We start from the raw sequence: 23521 nt of genomic DNA, 5'->3' as shown, positions 1-23521 counted from the left end.
ATTTGCAGCAGTTGACTGACAAATCTTGTGGTCTCATTCAACTCTCTTATCCCCTTCCCCCTCCTCTCTCTCTCTCTAAAGCCTCTCTCTTTCTCTCTCTAAAGCCTCTCTCTCTGGTGAAATAATACCAAGTTTCCAATGCATGCAAATCTGCGTACACTTCAAGAAGCACAGAAGAGCGGTACACGGAGGGGCGTTCTCTCCCCCCACCCCAAGCCCACCCCCCCCCGCCACAACAATTTCTTACACACTACTTTGTCCTAATTAATGCATGCCCAATTCGACACCTTATCATTTCCCTACTATTTCATGCACTTGTTTAAGCAATTTTGATCACTTTTCCATGTCCTTTATATAATTTTTAAGAGAGATTGATCCGGTAGATACTAGACAATATGGGTGAATTACGGAGAACATGTTTTTTGTCACTTGTTTATGTTGTTTTCATGATTCTCTCATCTACATCTACTAGGCTTGTCTTGTGCCAAGACAAACTTACCACTTTGACGACTCTTTTGGAGGTGAAGAAAGCTTTTGTGGAAGACCCTGAAGGTGTTTTGCATACTTGGTCTAAAACCAACAAAAACTTCTGCAATTGGAGAGGAGTTTCATGTGGGCTAAACGACTCTGTCGCTGACTCGGGCCAAGTGGTGGGGCTCAACCTATCCGACTCGTCACTCGCCGGGGCCATATCTCCCTCATTCGGTCGTTTGCAAAGCCTGACTCACCTCGACCTCTCCTCTAACCGTCTCAGTGGGTCCATCCCACTGACTCTCTCCAACTTCTCTCACTTGGAATCTCTGATCCTCTTCACCAACCAACTCACCGGCCCCATTCCGAGTCAACTCGGCCAGCTCACGAGTCTCCGAGTCTTGCGAATCGGTGACAACGGACTCACCGGAACGATTCCCGAGTCGTTCGGCGGCCTCATGAATTTGGAAGTCTTGGGCCTTGCATCCTGTCAACTCACCGGGTCAATACCGAGTGCGCTCGGCCGACTCAGCCAGCTCAGGAACTTGATCGTGCAAGAGAATCAGCTATCGGGACCGATTCCGTCCGAGTTGGGAAACTGCTCCAGCCTCGAAATCTTTACCGCAGCCAACAACGACATCAACGGCACCATACCCCCGGAAATGGGTCGTCTCCAGAATCTCCAAAACCTCAACCTGGTGAACAACAGCCTCTCAGGCGAGCTTCCGAGTCAACTCAGCTCACTGAGTCGACTCGCCTACTTGAACCTTGCCGGGAATCAACTCGTGGGGCCTATCCCAAAGTCGTTATCTCAACTGGGCAATCTTTATAATCTCGATTTATCAAGAAACAAGCTCACGAGAGGGATTCCGGAGGAGTTTGGTGATATGGATCAGTTGCAATTCTTGGTTTTGTCAAAGAACAATCTCTCAGGCGTTATACCAAAGAAAATATGTTCCAACGCCACAAGTTTGGAGCATTTGTTTCTATCGGAGACTCAAATTCATGGAGAGATTCCTGTGGAACTTAGTCAGTGCAAATCTTTGAAACAACTTGATTTGTCCAACAACACTCTCAGTGGATCAATTCCTGTTGAGATTTATAAGTTGGTTGCGTTAACTGACTTGTTGTTGAACAACAACAGTTTGGTGGGTCCCATTGCTCCCTTAATTGGAAACCTCACGAATCTCCAGACGGTCACGATGTACCACAACAATCTGAAGGGGGATCTCCCAAAGGAGATTGGAATGCTTGGGAAGCTTGAGATTCTCTACCTCTATGAGAATCAGTTGCACGGGGAAATACCACTGGAGATTGGAAACTGTTCAAGCTTGCAAATGGTTGACTTTTTTGGGAACCGGTTTAGTGGGCAAATTCCAATCACTATTGGGAGGCTTAAAGAGTTGAAGTTGCTTCACTTGAGGCAGAATGAGCTTGTGGGTTCAATTCCCGCCACTTTGGGTAACTGTCATAAACTGAATATCTTGGACTTGGCTGATAATAATCTCTCTGGTGGGATTCCTTTGACGATTGGTTTCATCAAATCTCTTGAGCAGTTATTGCTTTACAACAATTCTCTCGAAGGTACTCTTCCTGATTCACTGTCTCATTTGACTAACTTGACAAGAGTGAATTTGTCTGGAAATAGATTGAATGGTAGTGTTGCTGTGTTGTGTGGCTCGAATTCGCTTCTTTCATTTGATGTAACTGACAATGATTTTGGCCATGAGATTCCAAGCGCATTGGGTAATTCTCATTCCCTTGAGAGGTTGAGATTAGGGGGAAACCATTTCACTGAAAATATCCCTACGACATTACGAGAACTCCGTGAGCTTTCGATGTTGGACCTCTCCGGTAATTTGCTGACTGGATCAGTTCCAGATGAGCTTTCTTTTTGCAAGAAACTTAGCCATGTTGTTTTGAACAATAACCTTCTCTCGGGCGCAATACCGCCCTGGCTTGGAAGCTTCAGCCAGCTGGGAGAGTTGAGGCTCTCCACGAATCGGTTCTCAGGGCCAATTCCTCGAGAGATCTTCAATTGTTCAAAGCTGCTTGTCCTTTCTCTCAATGACAATTCGCTGAATGGAACTCTCCCTGATGAAATTTGTAAGCTGGCGCCGTCGCTTAATGTACTCAACCTCGAACGTAACCAACTGTCGGGGCCAATTCCTCCTGCCATTGGCAAGCTAGAAAAGCTGTATGAGCTTCGCCTCTCGCGGAACAACTTTGATGGCGAGATACCTGAGGAGCTCGGACAGCTTCGGAATCTACAGAGCATTCTGGACCTCAGCCACAACAATCTGAGTGGCCAAATCCCGCTGGCTATTGGAGAACTGTCGAAGCTCGAAGAGCTTGATCTTTCTGACAATCAACTTGTTGGAGAAGTCCCCCCACAAGTTGGTGAGATGAGCAGCCTTGTAAAGCTTAATCTCTCTTACAACACTCTGGAAGGGAAATTAGGCAAGCAGTTTTCGCACTGGCCAGCCAAAGCGTTCCAAGGAAATCTGCAGCTTTGTGGAAACCCTCTTGGTGAATGCAATGCCGACGCATCTGGAAAACAGAAGTCGGGCCTAAGCCAAATATCAGTGGTGATCATTTCTGCAGTATGTACATTAGCTGCAATTGCTCTGTTGTTAATCGTGGCTGCAACTTTCTTGAAGCACAGGCGAGAGTCTTTCGGAAGAACAAGTGATGTGAGCTACATTTACTCGTCCAGCTCGACTGCCACTCAACGAAGGCTACTTCTCTTTCAAAATGGCTCCACGAGGCAAGAATTCAGATGGGAAGACATCATGGAAGCGACCAACAATCTAAGCAACAAGTTCATTATTGGCACCGGAGGGTCAGGCGTAATTTTCAAAGCGGAATTGCCCAACGGAGAAACTGTAGCGGTCAAAAAGATTTCGTCGAAAGACAGCCTCCTAGCAAACAAAAGTTTCGTGAGGGAGGTCAAGACGCTTGGGAGGATAAGGCACAGACATCTGGTGAAGCTGATGGGGTATTGCAGTAACAAAGGAGCCTCTGGTGCGAATCTGCTGATATACGAGTACATGGAGAACGGAAGCGTTTGGGATTGGCTGCACAAACAACCAGTTAACGGCAAGAGGAAGAGAACCCTTGATTGGGAAGAGAGGTTGCGAATCGCAGTGGGATTAGCTCAAGGAGTGGAATATCTCCACCATGATTGCATGCCAAAGATCATTCACCGGGACATCAAATCCAGCAATGTGTTGCTAGATTCCAACATGGAGGCACATTTGGGGGATTTCGGGCTGGCAAAGCCACTCCTTGAGCATGAGTCACACACAGATTCAAGCACATGGTTTGCCGGCTCATTTGGCTATGTTGCTCCAGGTACTAAAAAAGGTCTCTAGTATTTTTTTTTTCCATGATATTGCATAATATTTTTATGTGATTCTTAACATTAGACATTGTATTTTTCAGAGTACGCTTATTCGTTGAAGCCAACAGAGAAGAGTGATGTTTACAGCATGGGGATTGTGTTAATGGAGTTTGTGAGTGGGAAAATGCCAACTGATGCAGCATTTGGAGTGGATATGGACATGGTGAGATGGATTGAGAGCCACATGGAAATGGAAGGCTCAAGAAAAGAGGAGCTGATAGACCCGGCACTGAAGCCAATGTTGCCAGCAGAGGAATTTGCAGCATTCCAAGTGCTTGAGATAGCAATGGAGTGCACCAAAACAAGCCCACAAGAAAGGCCATCTTCTAGACAAGTTTGTGATCAGCTTATACATGTACTTAATCATAGGATGGTGGATTTTGACAAGTTGAAGTCAGATAGCTGCTATGCTTAAATTGGCTCAAAATCTGTCCCAAGGAAAGGAGATTGAAGGCACAAGATCTTGCATGAGCACTTTCATTTCTTCTGTTTCAAAGGGTCTGCTGCTACCAATGCGAGGAGGACTTTTTTTCTTTTTTTTTTCTCTTTAGGGCAAAAAATTTGTGAAAATTAGTAAATCAGGTTTTTTTTTTTTTTTTTTGATTTGATTTATGAAATCTAATTCAAGCATCATCACCATTAGAAGTGTATGAGCATAATATATATTGCATCTACAAGTTTATGAAACTTTTTTTTAAGTATTAATTTCCATTTTTTCTGCTATATTATCACATCTAACAAGTGTTATGAAACCTTTTAAGTATTAACTTCCCATTTATATAGCACCAATACATGGGATATTGCTCTATCAAAAGAGGTAGGAAAAACTTTCGTTATTGACGTGACAAAAGAAAATAATTAGAAAAATACAAGATAAATTAGCAGGTTATGCCAGAAGTTTTGAGTCATCATTTTGTCCTCAAGTATTGGAATCATCATTACAATATCAATTCCTAATCATTTAAAACAAATAAGTTTTCATTATAATTTTTTCCCTTTTTACATTACCAGCTCCCTTGTGGCCTTTTTGGGACAAATCTCACAAGGAAGGCAGAGATTACTAACCACTTCTGAAACATGAAAAAGATGGATTGGGTTCACCCGAAGCAACCTCCCTTTCTTCTAACTGGAAAAGAGTCGGTAACCAATTCTTCAAAGTAGGCACTTTTCAAAAACCACTACACGCAGAACATAAATCCACTTTTCTGTCAGAAGTGATCTTGATATGCTTTATCTACTCACATTATTCAAATCTGCGCCATCATTTAAAAATAATTCATCCACAGGGGTTCAGTTCAGAAATCTCAATGGTCTTTTATTTTCAAAATCAGCCATTACAAAAGAATATGAGGAATAGAAACCAACTATTTCCGCTTTCAAATGTACCATTAGTTAGGATTTCGGGGTAATTAAACCCATAACCAAGGCTTTGTTGTTAATAATGAATGCATGGAAGATTATTATATCTTGTAGTCATTTCAAAATACTTCAATGAGTTATGGTGGCAAACTTAATCTAACGATAATTTCATATCAACTTGTATTGCTAAGATTTAGAGTTGAAATTCTCCGTTTCAAAGGTTTTTTGACCTATGAGCAAACTTTCGGCTTAGTTCTGAGTATAAAGTGGCACCTCACATTTAAGTTGACATAAAAAGCTGAGGAAATCCAGCACTAGATCTTGCTTACAAAATCCATGACTGTCCCAAATCACCATCAAATGTTTTTGCGGCTACAAGAGAAATTTGATCCATTTCATTTATTAGGTGCATGTACTAGGAACTACATTCACCAGTTCAAGTTATCGAACTCACATGTGTAGCAACTAGCAAACAAAAATGAAAATACTTGTAGTCTTTTACAAACAGGTGAACATTATCACAAGGGCAAACAAGTGCAGACAATTTCAAGATTCAGCATTCTCTCAGAACACGAATGCCTTGTTCGAACGTCAAAATCCATTGGGTCACAAGCTAATCATCATCTTCATCTGCATTTTTTCATCATTAAACAAAGTGAGTACACTGTACAGGTCAAAAGAGCAAGGATGATATAGCAGAGTGTCGGAGTTACGGATCCTCTATGTAAGCCTAACTTAAGAAGAAAATAAAAGACAATAAAGAACTCTAAATGTTAACTTGGATTCTAGAAGTTTTCAACACATAATCTTCTCATAAAAAAGTTAAAACTTTATATACAACCATGACTTCCACTTCCTATGCACTTATTAGTAAAAATCATGCCAATTACTTGGCCCATAATCATCTCAAGAGACAAAACCAAAATAAATTTTAAATGGAAAAAAAAAAAGAAAGAAAACGTTAGTAAGCACACGCACAGAGCATTTGGGATTGAACTCTCACTGCCACAGAGCATGAGTCTAGTATGTCAAACAAACGTTAGTATGGACACACAGAAACACAAACTTATGAATATGTTTACTTAGTAACATCAAATTATTAAAGAGCAAAAGTTTGGCATTGGCATGCAAATAGAAAAATTATGAACACGGAAGACAAGAATTATCCAATGTAAAGCTTAGCCATTAATTATAGTAGCCCCAATGGCAGAGGAAGAGGATAAGCAAAAAGAAGCGGGCGGGGGGAGCAAAAGTTAAGCGGAAAATATTTTACGCTTTATAGATTCTCATGTTAATCTCAAGTTTTATAGATGTCCAAGTGACTAGATACCAATCCTATTGAACTATTTAATTTGTGTTGAATGTCTTCTTGGTACCTTTCGGTCTAGGTTCAATAACATTGGAACATTTTAGGCTTGTTCTTTTAGAGTTTAACTTGAGTATAATTCTTGAATTGAATTTGAGTTATAATTTGAGTTAAACTTGTAACTTGAATTTGTGTTTGGTTGTGTACATTTGAGTTATGGTTTGAGATAATAATCATTTTTAATTTGTGTTTGAGTGAGTCAAAACTTGAATTTGTATTTAGATAGTATTTTAATAAAAACTCAATGCTGATGAAAAATTTTAATAAGGTATATGAGTCGGGTTTTATTCGTCTTTTCGTTGTCAACGCATAGAAAAAAAAATCATCTCAATTAGAATTAAAACGAAAAAGTTATAGTATTTTTAAGAATAGAAAAAATATTGTTCATTAATTTGAGTTCGGGTTTCTGAACTCGAGTTGAAGGAGAAACTTGAACTCGAGTTTTAGTCCTAAACTCGAGTTTAAACTTAAAAGAACATGAACTCGAATAGAGTTATAACTCGAGTTGCCTTTTTTTGAATTTTTCACTCAAAAGAACAAGCCCTTTGTTTGTGGTAAAATTAGAACTACTCGTTTTGACACTAATAAAAATGATAAGCAAAAAGCATTAAGGGTATTAAACTAATAAAAGTAAAGTGCATAAAAATAAAGGACTAGAATGAATAACTGGAAAATAATAATGCCTGAAATGGCTTTTATTCTTTCAATTCTTAACACCTCCTTACTTTGAATCCTCCTCTTCGTTCCCCAGAATCTTTTACGCCTGACAAGGAAGGAAATCTTCCTCCTCTTCCCAATACTATGTACAGCCTATTCAACAAAATCTTCCCCCCACCCCACCCCAAACACTCACTCTCATATCTTCGTGAATTCTCCCCCTTATTTCTTAGTCATTCTACTATGAGTCATTGAACTGTTGCTGAACTTATGCTTAAAACCATGTCTCACATCAGATTTACAGATGAAATCCAACGTCTCACTCAATCAGAATGTTGCATCAATCGAGCATGACAAAAAGAACTTGCCATTAAATTTACTCTCTTCCAACCTAATAATTCCCCCACCTGTTTCAAAACTTAAATTCTTGGTCAAACTGATTGAATTTAGGCGAAATCATTTTTCCTACCGACTACTGAAATGAAGTTTGGGATTCTAGGAAAAACGCTTCAATTGTGTTTGTCATTTTTAACTTAGGGAAAGTTTAAAATACTAAAACGTGAGCAATAGGCTCTAGTAGGATAAATCTTTAAACACCGACTTCTTAATAAAAATTTATGTCAAATTCTTGGCTCATAAGTAAAGAGACTATTCCGCGAGAAAATTAATATGGAAAAAAAGAAAGAAAGAAAGAAAGAAAGACAAAGAAATTCATGCAGTTCAGGTAAAACTCTCACTGCCAGAGAGCATATGTCCAGTATATCAAGTACAATTACACATGGATATACATTAAAATACAAGCGCGCGCGTGCACACACACACACATTTATGAATATGTTTCCTCAGTAACTAGGAAAATTCTGAACAAGGAAGACATGAATCATCCAATGTAAAGCTTAGTCATTAAGGCATCTCCTTGATATACTTTTCAATGGAAACTGAAAAATATTCTAGTTGCCACAATGGCAGAGGTAAGCCAAAAAAAATGACAAAAGTCGAGGAGAAATATTTTACGCTTTATATATTCTCATGTTAATCTCAAGTTTTATAGATCTTCTAGTGACTCTAGTAAAACAATACCATTGTAATATATAATTTGTGCTAAATATCTTCTCTGTTTTTTTTTTTTTTTTTGGCTCATTCATGCTAAGAGTGAATGTTGGGCCATTAAGAGACAACATATATGTAAGATGAGTATGGCAGAAATGCGTATGTTAGGATGAATGAGTGGCCATATGAGAATGGATCGCATAAGGAATGAAGTTATTCGTAGTAAAGTAAGTGTAGCACCAATAGAAGATAAGGTGAACGAAGGCCACTTGAGGTGGCACAGGCATGTCCAACGTAGACCGCTAAAAGCACCAATTCAGGCTTGGGAGGACATTCTTATACCTAATACTAGGAGAGGGAGGGGTAGACCAAGAATTACGTAGACCGAAGTAGTTAGGAATGACATTCTAGATCTAGGCCTTCAAGAAAGTCTAATTTCGAACAGAACTGCGTGGAAAAGTGAAATCCATATAGCCGACCCCAATTAAGTTGGGATTAAGACTTATTGTTGTTGTTGTTGTTGTTATACGTACTAAATTTTTGTCTTGGTAGCTTTAGGCTTAGGTTTAATACATTGTAACATTTAATTTGTGCTAAATGTCTTCTTTCTAACCTTAGGTCCAGATAACACACATACACATGCACCACGTTTACTCATTAAGAACAGTGCTTTAGACTACTTCAAAGTTCAAAATATTTAACAAAAACAACAAAGAAGCAAAACTAAACTTTCTTTACTATAGGAAAGACCAAACACTTGAAGCTAGAAATAGACAAAACACAATTAATGAACTAATAACAAAATCGCAGCACAAAAACCTAACAAAGAAATATGCAGCGAGTAGTCTTACTTAGAAAGTTTAACAATTTACAAGTCTACACTAATACTATTCCACAAAAGAATGAATAGTTAAAAGAGTTGGTCATAGAGCCACTCTTTTTCCAGAACTACTAGGTACTAGGATGAATTATAAGAATCCTTTATTGAATTCTAAGAAGCCTTAAATTCTGCAGCCAATATTATTATCGCACCCGTGGTAGATGATCAAATTAAGTCAGCTTTCATTTCCCTTCGTCCCTTTCCTCCACTAGCTTCAACGAACTCAATCTTGCCGCATTATGTGATCTAAGTAGCAAAACACAACCTAAAAGATAGTTTCACATATAGATTCGAATCATATCCTATCCAGTATCTATATGTCCCATCCCCTGAAATTCAAGGCTTAATACAGGAATTGTCGTAGGGACTCCCCTGGCTTTTTTAACCCACCCCATATCCTAACCAAAAAAAAAAAAAAGCTTTTCTTTTCTTCAAAGGAGGCTTCTATAACTGTTTGTGTAGCTTACTCCGGCCTAAAGATGTGAGTGTTTCTCTAAAAGACTGGAATATGATGTTTGTGCCCAAATTTAATCTATTAAATCTTATCTCCTAAGTCCTAAGCATTCCCATTCTGAAATTCGAATTAGGAATATGTTAGGTCATCAACAATTTTATCAAATTTTTTTTTTTTCAATTTTCAGAGTGTATGCTCATGCATTTCAATCAAATCCCAAACATTACCATCCGTATCCCCAAAATTGAAAGGAAAAAAAAAAAAGAAATCGGCATTCAAATATATTACATGAATGAATAAATAGAAATCGAAAGACAAAAGGAAGAGAGATTACCAAAATAACGGCGTTCATTAGCAGCCTTGGCTTTCTCGAGCATCTTGTCGAGATCTTCCTGAAGCTGAGCGTCCCATTTCACCAACTGATTCACGAACACCGCTCCCAATCCCATTCCCACAACATGCTCCCAAGGATCTGCCCTCACAATTCCAACAAAAATCAAAATCGGTCACTCGTTATTCATGAATTTTACCACCAAGGAAAGAAGGAAACAAAAAACTTTCTTTTTTCTCGGGAAACAAACGGAAAAGGGGAATTAGGGTTAAATTGGGAAATGGAAGAGAGGGAAAAGGAGAAGGCATACGGCGCATGTAAGGGAGTTTGCGAAGGGCATTGGAGTACATCTGAGTGCCCAATCCCAGAAGTGCTCCGATCATCGTCGAACTCAACGGCATTGTTGCTCTCTCTCTCTCTCTTTCCACTCTTTCTCTCTCTAAACTCTGGCCGGCCTGAATTTCACTCTACTCTCAACTCTCAATAGCCCTCAAATCCCCTCAAGAGAAAGCACTAAAAGCTCGTTTTAAATTTTGGTTTTTAAGAAATGCTAACAAAATAACAAACAAAAAAAATTGTCCCCAGTAAAAAACAAATATTTTTTTTATTATTATTTTGCTATATAGAACTATAAAATATTTTAGAATACTTGATTTTTTTCCCCAGTAAATATTACAACATCACGTTATTTTAATAGCTATAGTAGTTACTCTTAAGTTTTTTTCTTTTTTTTTTTTTTTTGCTAAAAGAATAGTTATCGAAAGTTATTAACGTGAATTTTATGATTACTTTAGTGATCACAATAATAGCTTGTGATGATACTATTGTGGCAGTAACGCTAAAAAATTATTAGTTCAGAAACAATTATTATTAATGTAATCTAAATTTTTTTTTTTTTATACAACACCAAATTAAACCTGCAACCTTCAAACCCCATCCCACCCGAACTCTCCAGTATTATTAAACCAAGCCATCTCAAGGGAAAAAAAAAAAAAAAACAGAAATTATTGATTAATTTAATATCAAATATTTTTGTGATAAAAATTTAAAATAATTTAAAACATATTTTGTAGTTTGTGAATTCTCTAAAAACAAAAAACTACTTCTGTGTATAGCTTTTTAAATCTGTTTTCTTTATTTTATAAAGATTGCAGGTTGCAGGTTTAGCCCTAGCATGAATTCTACACCCACCTCAAAGTTAAGGTCTTAGTGGGTTGAAGTTCTTAATAACATGTTTCTTTTTTATCTTTGCATCGAGGTAGGTGTTTTTGCTCCGTTGCTCATAGGGCTCTTCTGTGTCCTGTTTCTTTGTATTTCTGCTTATTAAAAATAAATAAAAATAAAAGTTAAGCTCTTGAGTTTGAATAGTCCTACCCTCAAGTTAAAATGAAAGTTAAAAGAAAAGGGTAAGCCTATAGTAGGGTGAGTCAAAAACTCTTACCAACTAGATATGTTAATTAAGATCGTTTGATCAACATAATAATCATAAAAAATAAAAAATAAAAACCAAATTAAAAAAAGATCACTCACATACAACCGCCAGATTTACAACAATCATTTGAAAAATAAAAATAAAAAAAAATAAAACCTAGATCTACCATAACATAAACTGAGTATTGTCGTGTGTCATCAGCTACAGCCACAACCACCTCCATGCTCCATCGAAGACCTTTGCAGCACTCAATACTGCCACACTTAGAGCCCCTTGGTTACCCGTCGCTCCTCGCCATTGATCCCCCTAGCTCGTCGATCTCACACGACTCGGGCAGAGTTGACCCACGCCAAGTATAGTTTTTGATACGCAATCAATCGACACCAGTGGATGATGGAGGTAAGGCGAATTGGCGAGTTGCTAGTCAAAGTTTGTCGCGAATTTGTGGGGGCAAGTGGCAGCGCTTGGAGTCGAGTTTCGCCGCAGGAGTGTCAGAATTATGAAGATCCGCGACTAGCAAGTACAATGGTCGTGGTAGTATCGCTGATGACATCGGCGCATAGTGAAGGGTGGCGGCACGTGTACCGTGGTGAGATTGCGTGTAATATATGGTTGTTTTGTAATTATTTTTGTTAGACTTGAGTTAGAATTCAGTGTAAGAGAGACCTAAGAGCACCTTCGAGATTAATGTCGAAGATTTGCACTCTCTCAATAGGAAAAAGTAAGACTCCCTACCATAAACATTCTCATAGAGGCAAATTGGATTACACAAAGAAATATATCGAGGCTATTGGAAGCAAATGACTTTTAGTGAAGAAAATTAAGAAAAAAGTGGAAGAACATGAAAAAAAAAAAAAAAAAAACTTTTAGTGGGGAACAACTAGAAAAAAGAAAAAAAGGGGGAAAATTGGAAATAAAAGTTAGAAACTAAAAAAGATTCAATGAGAGCACGGATTTGTTTGTGTCGGTTCCTGCCTACCTGGATAAAATTTTCGAGCCAAAACTATTCTGAATCTCATCCATCATGGTGCTTACATTATTTGAATGGTTTTCAATTTAAATTGGAAAATATTATTTTTCTTTTCCCTCCTCTTTTTAGGCTGAGAGAATTTATCACAATTAACAACATAGGATACGAATTTCAAACTAATCTGGGCCGTAGGGCAAATGCCAGACTAGATGAAATTACTCACGTGCGACAACCATTCCAATTATTTGCTTTTTATTTTTTATTTTTTGAAAAAAGCCTGATGCATTTGCACTCGTTAAAGTGTTTTTATTTTTATTTTTATTTTATTTTTTGTGTGTTTTTTCAAAGGCTGATCATAAAACAGAGGTACAGAAAACGAACAGAAAGCCGGAAAGGAAAAGATGGAGGATTTTGGTCAATGCCATTTCGTATAACAAGAATCAAAGAAGAAGAGTAGTGTTTTGTCAAAAATGTTTCTGAGCGTTAGGACAGAGGTACTACGATTTATATTAGGGCATCCCATATGCAAATTGCAGCTAGCTATGTTGTTGTTGTTGTTGTTGTTGTTATTATTATCACCTTGTACTCTGTTATGATTTTGTATATTTTATTTTAAATAAATTATGAAATTTCATTGATGTCTTTTGAGCTTTAAGGTCATTCTCAGTTTATCTTTTGAACTTTAAAAATTCTCATTTTACTTCATAAACTTTGAATTATGTCCATTTAATACCTTCTGTTACAATTAACTGTTAAAAATATATAGAAAAAAGATAACAATGCAATCACGTGGTCGTTCTATTTGGATTTCTGTTAAAATAAACAGTTAAAAATCATATGACTACACTTAACGCCTTCTTTTTCCGTATGATTTTAACATAAATTTCAACAAAAAAGATTATGTGAGAACAATTCAAAATTCAAGAGGTAAAGTGAGAATTTTTAAAGTTTAAAGGATAAATTGAGAATAATCCTAAAATTCAGAAGCACTAATGAAAATAATCATTTTATTTATTTGAAATAGTTACTAACCAGTTTTAGGAGTCATGAGAGTGATCCCATATTTTTATGCATTATCCTTATATTGAACATGCTGTGTTATTAGTAAAATAATTACTTAATTTTTGGGTTGAAATGATCTATCTTTTTAATTCATCGAATAAAGTTTGAAAAGAGTGGCATGTTTGTATTGTTAGGAGGTTGTGAGTTCTCTCAAATAAACCTATCAATTGAGCTCAAAATTCTTCCCAATCAACTTATATCTATTCTTTACTTTCATTAGTTACGGCTTTGCAACATCCTCAAAATAGATACGGGGGATAATCCATGTTTATAATATTACTCATATATCTTTCACTTAATTTTAAGATGTATACAGTGACTAGTAATCTTCATCTACTTCACTCAATTATTCTATCTCACAATTAATCCACCTATTTGTGGAGGTATAATCTTTATTAGTTGGCTTAATTAGAACATGCATGACTTTGCCGTCTTCTTATTTTCTTTCTTTTTCAGAAGATTTTTGCGTAAAATAACTTTAATAGTGTGTTTGATAGAAACACTTTTAATCAGAAAAGGAGGACCCCATATTTCAAAATAAATAGTAATGACCAAACTGTTTTTCCTTATTAGAGCCATTAAAGCATTTAATTATTCCAGTAACGCACAAAAAGTAGATCGCTCAATTATTTTTGTGCAGCATATTGTAAGAAATGACGCCACTTTTTTTTTTTTTTTTTCTCCATACTATAACGTTCTTGTAAATTCTTCATATAAATGCATTGAATTTGAATGTCCTCTTAAAGGCTTAATTATCATCATATTAGGAGTTACATATATATAAATATATTTTATATGCTCTAATCAAATGTCGTACGTTTTAATGGTTAATTAAGTTGGTAATACCTACCATTGAAACAAAGTGCTTCCTGTATCAAAATAAATAAAAACAAAGTGCTTCCAAAATCTTTAAGGCTGCATGTTTAGCCTAACCGTAGTATTTATGTGCACACATCTAATATTAAGATCTAGAATACAAATCACTCTTCCACTCAAGCTAAATAAATTAATTATCAAAAAATTTAAATATAGAAATTTTTAAGAATATAAGAACAGTTTCTCCTGTACGCAAATTCACGCCAAAATAATCCTCTAAAATTTAACTCTCTAGAGAAAACAAAATGCTATAAAGGATTTCTTAATGTTATGATGGATAGAAAAGAAAAAGGAAGGAGAAATAAAATATCTAGGTAAGAAAAGTAAAATAGTTTTTTTCTCATGTTATTTAGTAGAAGAGAAAGAAAAGTAAAAAGAAAATATTAAATATAAGATATTTTATAATAATATCCTAATACAAATAAAAATATGATAAATGATGAACGTTAAAATTATTATTTTACACCTCATTTGTTTGTTAAACTTTTTCTCTCATCTTTTCTTCCTAAAGTTATAAGGATTAAAAATTAGTGGGCCCCATAAATTTTTATTTTCCTTTATTTATCATTTTCTCTCTACTAGACAATCTAAAATTCTATTTTATTTTCTAAAAAGAAAATATATGTGGTTGCATGCATAACTTGATAGTAATTTTACATCCGACTCCACCATAAAAACCGTAAAATAAAAGATTCAAATCTCCCACTTCAAGTTAAAAAAAAAAAAAAATTTATGCTCGCGTCGTATGCCAAATGATTTGAAGGATAGGCGAATTAGGTCCAATGTGAAAGTGAATTTTTTTATTTTTTGACTCGGTCAAACCCCATTCATTTTTTCAATATATACCTTGGAAGTTCTATCACGAGACACCAGTCATAATGAATGATTTGGGTTAGGTCAATTATTCACCCAAACTCTTGTTTATTGGTATCATGGATAATATCCTAAAAGTTCAAGTTTCTTTTTTATCGAACCAGTCACACGGTCAAAGCCATGACCCATTTACCTTCCATAAAGAAAACACAAGAAATAATCAAAAGCATGCAAATAACCTATTTGAGGTTAAGCCTTAACCCCCTCTTGTTAAGCCATCAGTTTCTCTTTATGATGTTTTAATGGTTAAATCTCTTTGATAATTAAGTTAATCAAATAATTTATTTTATTCATGCGGCAATTCTTTTATACAATATTGTTTATGTACAAATGCCAAATATATATATATATATATATATATATATGCTACATAGATCGCATTGTCACGATGATGTACCACTTTCGTAGATTTCTGTATCATTTTTTTTCCCTAAAAGAAAGATTGAAGGCTTAACGTGAATATATTTCCCGTAACATTAATAAAGCCTACGTTATGCGAATACTCAAAAAATACAAGGGATCACTAAACCTAATAGTTAAAGTTAAGTAGAAGCCAATTTACGTGTATAATAATAGTGAAAGTTGAAAACTGAATCCAAAGAAAAGGAAAAACGAAGCCGTTAGATACTCTACAATAATGCTGCAATTTAAGCATAGTGTCAACTGCGATGTCATGGCCCAAAAAAATATATCTATATATATATGTATAATAATGAAAATAATAATAATAATATAATAAAGAGCCTTAATCACTACTAATTCTGGGGGTTAACTGATTAGATTTGGATGGCTATATCTTCGTGTTGAATTCCCTACTTGGCATGTAAGTAATGTGTGTGTGTGTGTTCTTTTTTGTTTTTTTTTGTTTTTTGGCACATGGTGAAAATGAAATACAAAAATAATATAATATATTTAAAAATATATTTTTTTCTAGTATAAAAAAAAAGATAGATTATAGAAGAGAACCTAACGCTGGAATGTGAATATGGTAAGGCAATTCATCAGTCTTTAGTAAGTAGAAGTCAAAGAATAAAGAAAAAGAAGATTGAGAGTCTGGCACATATTATAACAAAATTAAAATTAAAAATTTGAATTCGTAAAATAAACAAGACCATAGTAATAAATACATTCCATGGCAGGTTCATGTTTCCCATCTTTTATTTTTTATAGATTAAAACATATAAAAGAATTATTTAATAGGGCCAAAAAAGGAATACTCACCAATACTGTCATTTGTAAATGGCTAGATTTTCATCAAATTACATTATAATTTAAATACTAGCATGATCCAACGATTCATACTTTACTAATAAAGTTTTCTTTTACACCCCACAACAGGTATTTATTTTATTTTATGACCGAAGCTGTGAAACTGCGCTAACCAAAGATTTCATTCCATGACCCCACATTCCCAACGGCTAAAAAACCAACGTCTCTAATCTCTCCCCTTTTTCCTCACCAAACTTCCTCTCACTGTTTTATTAGCACTAATCTCTCTCCCTCTGTTTTTGTCCTCTAAAAAAAGACACATTTTTCCTTCCATTCGGTATTAGCTCCAAAACAGTCCTCTTCTCCTCCCTCCTTCAACCAAAACACATTTTTTTTTCCGCCTTGGTTTTCAGTTACTCGAGGATTCTAAAAATAGGCAAAGGCAAAACGGGAATTAATTGTTCTTGTGGCGGACGCAGAATAAGGCCTAAAAACAGCTTCTCTTTTTTGTTGGGGGATTTTTTTTTCCAATTGTGGAAAAAACCAAAACAGATCGTTTTGTGATCATAGAGGGAAAAAACCAAAATTTGTAAGGTTGGTTTGTTCCTATGAATCTTCCTCACCCAATCCTCTCCAAAAATGCTATTATTTCCTTTTGTATTGTTATCAAAATGATCAAGGAGGAGAGGTGTTGAAAGTGGATAAAGAAATGGCATCATCTCAAGTCGAAATCGCTCCGTCTTCGCCGTTCGGCTGTGTCTTACGGGATCGAAATAGGAGAGACGGGTGCCACAGAGAGAGCGGCTGCAATTGGAGAAAATTCCTGGTCAAAGATCACAATCTCCACACCACCTGCATTTCAATCCCTCCAGACTCCTCTGCCTCCAATGAGAACGAAAATTCATGTTGGCTTCCGAACCACCAGCGTTTCTGCGCCGACAATCACGGAAAATCTACCAACTCTAATTTCAAAGAGAAGAACAGTTTTCCTTCAAGAAAATCCAAAGAAATGCCAACAACAAAAACAGAGACTCTGCCTCCACCTCTGCCTCGGTTGGATAGCCTTGGCCCCGAAAGCCCGAATATCGGGGCGGCTTCTCTGGTACGGATATGGGAGAAGAGGCTAAACCGATCCAAGAATGGAAACAATTCCAATTCAGCAGTTTCAGCCGACTGGGGATTGAGTGGCAATGAGAATAATTCTTCTTCTTCTTCTCCTTCTTCTTCCCCAAGAGAGTCAGAGCCAGAAGCAGAGGACTCTGTTTGCGAAGAGAGATTTGATTCATCGGGGGATTGGCATTCCGATAGAACTGCACCAAGCGAGATGCCTTCTCCATGCCGGAGCCAGAATTCGGATGCAGGTGAAAACGAGAGAGTCAGAGTGGCTGATATAATCAAGAGATTGACGGCTGCAAATCAGGGGCAGAGTACTCTGTCCTGTTCTAGTTCCGGCGGCAATGACAACGGGCGCGAACAGTCTAATTCTCCGCGTGATTGTTTGTCCCCCGTCTCCGATCACACGGAGCAGAGGATTTTCTCGCCGCGGATCAGAGGTCGGCGGGCGTTTGCCGATTTGCTTATGCAAATGGAGAGGGAGCGGCAGGGAGAGCTCAACGCGCTGGTTGAGCGCAAAGCAGTTTCGAGGTTCCCTCAAAAAGGCCGAATCCAGGTTTAAATCATAAAATTACCATTAGAGTCTGCAACTTTTTTTTTTGTTTTCTTTTTGGGGTTTTTTTTTTTTTTTTTTTTTTTGGTTTTTTTGGTTTTTTGTTTTTTTGCAAAAAGAACTTCTGTAGCTACTAGAGCACCCCATTTACTTGAAAAAAAAAAAGAAAAATTTAAATTCCTCTTCCTGGGTTGGCCAGTTTCACAAATTTGATGGTTTTTTTTGTTTTGTTTTCTTTTGCAGTCAATGCTTAGGCTTAGATTGCTGCAACGTGGCACTGCGGTTCAAGACCGGCAGCAGCAGCGGTTCGCGGCGGCGTCACAAGTGGAGAGGCTGCCACTAGGGTCTTCCATTACGCATCTCAGGTAATTAAAAGCAAAAAAAAAAAAAAAAAAAAAAAATTCTTTCACATGGAACAGTGTTGTTCCAAAATAAAGATTAACTGCTTTCGCATGGTTTCGGGGATATTATGGTAGAAAAGGGTATTACATTTTTTGGTATCATTTTCTTTGCATTTTTGCTTCTTACTATATTTCAAGGTTGATGTTTTCTGAAGTTGTTACTGAGATGATTTTTTTGTTTTTTGTTTTTTAAACTCAATGATGGCAACTTGGTTGTAATTTCACAGTCAGTTAATTGTTGAGTTAGGATGTTTTACAATAAAAATGACTGTAAATAAGTCGGTGAATATCCTGGCAGATTTTATTATTATTTTTGTAATAAGGAAAATGCCATTGAAGATAACTAATCACTGATCAATGTATCAAAGAGTATGGAGAGTATTTAATATTAGTAAATGATCAGCTAACCCATTTCCACTAAATATCTTTGTTCAACTACCATTCTCTAGTTTTAATCCATGTCAGGCAAGAGGCTATATGAGATATAGGGGGTGCCTACTAAATTAACTGATATCACAAAAAGAAAATGAATGAATTATTAGTTAAGTTGAAACCTTAAAGCTTCCTTGAGCATTTTCTTACAGGAAACATTACATATTAGGATCAACTACATTATAAATGTAATATGTCTTTGGCTGTAAATGTTCTCCTAGTAATAAAGTTTTGAAGTTGTTGTCCTGTACATATTTAGAAATTAGATGACATGGTTTTTGGAAGTAAACAAAGCATAATTTCGTATGTGTGTGACTCTATACATGTGCATATATATATATATATATATATATATGAACGTTACTCAATGACTAGTTATTTTAAGAATGCTTATTTTGGTTTCAAAACTATCATAAGTATTCGTTTAAGTATTATTATCATTAATATAATTTTCACGTGATTGTCCTCTTTTGTCATTTCATGCAGCGACTGTCTTGGATATTTAGAAAGTTAAGTGGGGTGTTTCAAAATAATGCTAATATAAAACACAAATCTAATCCTTTTTCACACTTTTAGACGTAATCTCTGGTAGATTTTTGGTAGCGTAACAAAATTTTGATGGTGTAATTAATATGAAAACTGTTCTCAATCCAGGGAGAGATTCAGCATTGGATTTGAGCATTCTGCAACATCTCAGAGTGATGCAACTACTAATCCTGGAAGCCCCGGGAGGGAAACAACTAACAACAGTACTAATTTGGAAAATTCGTCCATCCCAAATAAGCCAGATAGAAATATTCAGAATCCAGAAGTTAATTTCATAGAGCGACAGGATAGAACAACCCAAGTACAGGATCCTCCGGCTTATATCATCCACGAGGAACTCGGTCCCTTAACCACAATACAGGATACAACAATCTCAATACAAGATCCTCTAGCCCATAACATCAAAGATACCGGTCCCTCAACCCCAGTACAAGATACAATAACCCAAGTACAGGACACTGCTGCGCATAACATCGTATATGTTCACGAGGAATCCGGTCCCTTAATCCCAATACAGGATACATTATCCCTGTCACAGGATCCTACAATGCATATCATCGAAGATATTCACCAAGAACCCAGTCCCTTGTCTGCAGAACAAGATACAACAACTCCAATACAGGATCTTTGTGCACGTAGCATCGAAGATACTCGTGAGGAACCCTGTCCAAGTTCGAGCATAACATGGCGAGAAATGGGCTTTGATTACAGAAATCTTGACGTGCAAGAAACATGCTCGGAGGATAGAAATCTCGCTTCACAAGAAACAGCAGGCAATGAAGAAGTGAGCACGTCTTGTGGTGTCTGGGATGGAAATGATGTTGCAGAAGAGCTCGAAGAGAACTACCAAGAGCATGCTGAAATCAATTACGATTGGATCAGTGACATTTCTCGCCCTCGGAGCTACTGGGAACACCGCAGGCAAGAATGGTACCGTGAAATGCTTAACTCCAACTCGGACAATGCTGAAATTCGTCGACTACTTGAAAGGTACATGTACCAACCATACTGATTTCTTAATTGTATTTCTAGTCTTGAGCTTGAAGAGTCACAGTTTAGATAAATAACTATGCATGCGATTCGAATAGTATCTATCAGATACTGTGAGCATCAATTGTTTGTATTTCCATCATAGCTTGTAGACAAGGATCGTGAGCACTTTACTTATTTTCCTATTTTCAAAATAAATTATGTGGTAATATTATGCATGAATAAATGTCAAGTTGAAAAAAATATCAAATGTTTGTGGATGAGTATATATGTGCAGATAATTATCAAAGTATGACCTCACATCCTCATAGTCAGAAACTGTATGCTCTCTTTAATTTTGTATGACGATTCACAATTTCACACCTAAATTTGGCGAATTCTAATTCCCAATTCATCCATGCAGAGGGACAGTGTCAAGTTTTCTTGCGAGTGATTTCCGAGAGAAAATGGACAGATTGATGGCGACTCGCTTAGAAATTAGGCAAGCGCATCCTGTTGGTGGCAGCCAAGGTGAAGAAGTTGAAGGGAAAAACCAATTCTTGTCTTTCCTCCAAAACCGTCAACGACAGCAGCAACAACAACGACATGAAATTGGGGAAGAAGAGATAGAAGGAGAAGAGCAAGAACAAGAACAAGGTGAAGGAGAAGAAGAAGAAGAAGAAGAAGAAGAAGAGAGTTTAACTAGTGGTCAATATCACGAAGCCGGTAATTATTTTGATCAATCAACATCATCACTAATGCAATTTCCTTCACCAACTCTACTAAGATCATGGAGTTTTCGAGATGACGAAGTTGGTGATGACTCCAATCTAGCTACATCGACCTCTCCAAGCCAAAATTTCCCATCACAACCTTACTACCATACTGCTCGGCAATGCACTTCCTCCAGAAATTATCCTTCAATTGTAAGTACTCCTACATTTTTCAAATAATCATCTCAATATATTGTATTCTGAAGATTCTGTCAATGAAATAACTGTGCAATAAACTTGTCAGGAAATGGAAATGATATGCGAGCTAAGAGGGCAAATGGAGCAATTTTATCAAGAGATATCTGAGATTAGAAAATCATTAAAGAGTTGCATGGACATGCATATGATACTAATGCAACAATCCATGAAGCAGGACCTTCATTCAGGTTTTTACCTATTCCTTTAAAACTTGGTCAATCTGAAATGAATATGGACCAAATAAAACCTTCTTCTTCTTCTTTTTTTTTTTTTTTTTTTTTTTTTTTTTTTTTTTTTTTTTTTTGACCTTTCCTTTGCTTTACTTTGCTATATTACGAGTTAAAAAATAAGGAATGTTTCTGCACTTTTTGGTAAACTTAAAACTGAAACTATGTATGAAACAATTGTTTCAGTAGAAGGGGAAAAGAAATCATTTGGCAGGGCAGTACCAAAGAAAGGAAACTGTTGTATCTGCTATGAAATGAAGGTCGACTCTCTGTTGTACAGGTAATCCTTGCTTTTGAAGCTTAGAATTTCCCTTAAAATGATTTGAGCTTTTCATTTCCCAAATTTTGGACTTTTGCTTTCAAAAAATGTTTCTTTTGATTTATGTACATTTTTTTTTATCAAATTATTTATTCGAGGACCAAAACTAGTGAAGAAAAAAATTCGACCAATGTTTGTTTAAAAAATAGAGTCCAAAACGTTTCATCACAGGTTCTTGAATGTGTAAACCATTTTGGTGATGTTGAAATTGTTTTCTTACAGATGTGGTCACATGTGCACATGCTTAAAATGTGCACATGAACTTCAATGGAATAGTGGGAAATGTCCAATGTGCCGAGCCCCGATTGCCGATGTCGTAAGGGTATATTTGGAATTGGATTCATAGACTAATTGGTGATGGCGAACGAGTTCTTGCTCCAGAGGACCGTCTCTTTTCTTCCTTTTAAGAAGCAAAACTTTAGTGATCAGTGATAACACACTTTGAAGAGGAAATTACTTTGTTTATACATTTTTGCGTTTGCCTTTTTGTCTATCTAATACTTACTATTTGAATGCGTTAAAGTTAATCCACGCAAAAAAAAAAAAAAAAAAGTTTTTCACTTTTTCACTAACGTCATGTGTAAGGTTTGTTTTAAGGAGAATTCGCACTAATTAACAACCGTTTTGATTCCATTTTTGAACTTGTATATGTCAAGTGGAAAAATGACACTACTGTTTGTGCTCGGCTTTATATTGTATAGGGAGACATGACTGGAAAGAAGATATGACATCGATCTCTGTTGCTACTTTCACTTGACCACACTGGCCCATGGCCTTGCATGGATTTTATTTAGGGAGAAAGAAGAAAATAAGCCAAGATTTGAGATGAATTAAAATTAATAGGCCAATAGTTTACATAAGTTAATAAATAGGCCAAATTAATGTTTTCGTCCATAACTTGTCTAGTTATGAACCATAGCTTGACAAGTTATTGTCCATAATTGTCTATAACTTGTTTGGTTATGAACCATAACTTGACAAATTTGTCCATAACTTATTTGATTATGAACCATAACTTGACAAGTTATGGCCTATTAATTTCTATAACTAAAAATTGGCCTATATACTTTCTTAAGCTTTTCATATTGGCCTATTTTCTACTATTTTCCTTTTATTTATATCTATAGACGTTATTTGTGATCTTAATCTTAGCTACCTATTATGTTTTGAAAGCTGAAATATTGCTCTCTATTTTCTATATTGAATGAGTAATTCGGTACATTAGGGTTCCTAATTTATAATACAACTATGAAAATCAAATCTCCTAGAACTTAGGCCTAGAGATCAGGAAAGTGATCTATTTTAAATTAAATCAAATCAGGAAACAATCTATCCTGAATAGGGAACAATATCCCTAACAATAAATTCGGGATTTCAACACTCTTCCTTAAGTTGGATCATATATATTAATCATTTCTAACTTGCTTAAGAAGTCATCGAATTTTTGTCTTGCGAGCCCTTTGGTGAATATGTCTGCAACTTGATCTTGAGTAGGAACATAGGTCATGCAAATGATTCCCTTCTCCACCTTTTCTTTAATGAAATGTCTATCCACTTCCACATGCTTGGTTCAGTCATGTTGGACTGGATTGAGTGA

General features: G+C 36.2%; 3 protein-coding genes across 3 annotated transcripts; 2 read left to right on the top strand and 1 right to left on the bottom strand.

Moving 5' to 3' along the window:
* Nucleotides 1-378: 378 nt before the first annotated feature.
* On the top strand, nucleotides 379-4446 carry LOC21394787 (LRR receptor-like serine/threonine-protein kinase GSO1). The gene is made up of 2 exons (XM_010102302.2): nucleotides 379-3825; nucleotides 3916-4446. The coding sequence occupies exons 1-2, from the start codon at nucleotides 396-398 to the stop codon at nucleotides 4287-4289; spliced, it is 3804 nt and encodes a 1267-aa protein (XP_010100604.1). The 5' UTR covers nucleotides 379-395; the 3' UTR covers nucleotides 4290-4446.
* Nucleotides 4447-5596: 1150 nt separating this feature from the next.
* On the bottom strand, nucleotides 5597-10513 carry LOC21394786. The gene is made up of 3 exons (XM_024168320.1): nucleotides 10282-10513; nucleotides 9975-10112; nucleotides 5597-5863 (listed from the first exon to the last, which is right to left on the bottom strand). The coding sequence occupies exons 1-3, from the start codon at nucleotides 10370-10372 to the stop codon at nucleotides 5847-5849; spliced, it is 246 nt and encodes an 81-aa protein (XP_024024088.1). The 5' UTR covers nucleotides 10373-10513; the 3' UTR covers nucleotides 5597-5846.
* A 6584-nt stretch (nucleotides 10514-17097) lies between these two features.
* On the top strand, nucleotides 17098-22431 carry LOC21394785. The gene is made up of 7 exons (XM_010102300.2): nucleotides 17098-18062; nucleotides 18303-18424; nucleotides 19547-20428; nucleotides 20832-21333; nucleotides 21425-21566; nucleotides 21792-21885; nucleotides 22147-22431. Exons 1-7 carry the CDS (start codon nucleotides 17103-17105, stop codon nucleotides 22268-22270), a joined length of 2826 nt encoding a protein of 941 aa, XP_010100602.1. The 5' UTR covers nucleotides 17098-17102; the 3' UTR covers nucleotides 22271-22431.
* The last annotated feature ends 1090 nt before the right edge of the window (nucleotides 22432-23521 follow it).

Source organism: Morus notabilis, unplaced genomic scaffold (genome assembly GCF_000414095.1).
Source record: "Morus notabilis unplaced genomic scaffold, ASM41409v2 Scaffold1245, whole genome shotgun sequence".
Classification (NCBI taxonomy): Eukaryota; Viridiplantae; Streptophyta; class Magnoliopsida; order Rosales; family Moraceae; genus Morus; species Morus notabilis.
The sequence above is the reverse complement of the archived record's forward strand: the minus strand, read 5'-3'. Positions and strand labels throughout refer to the sequence as shown.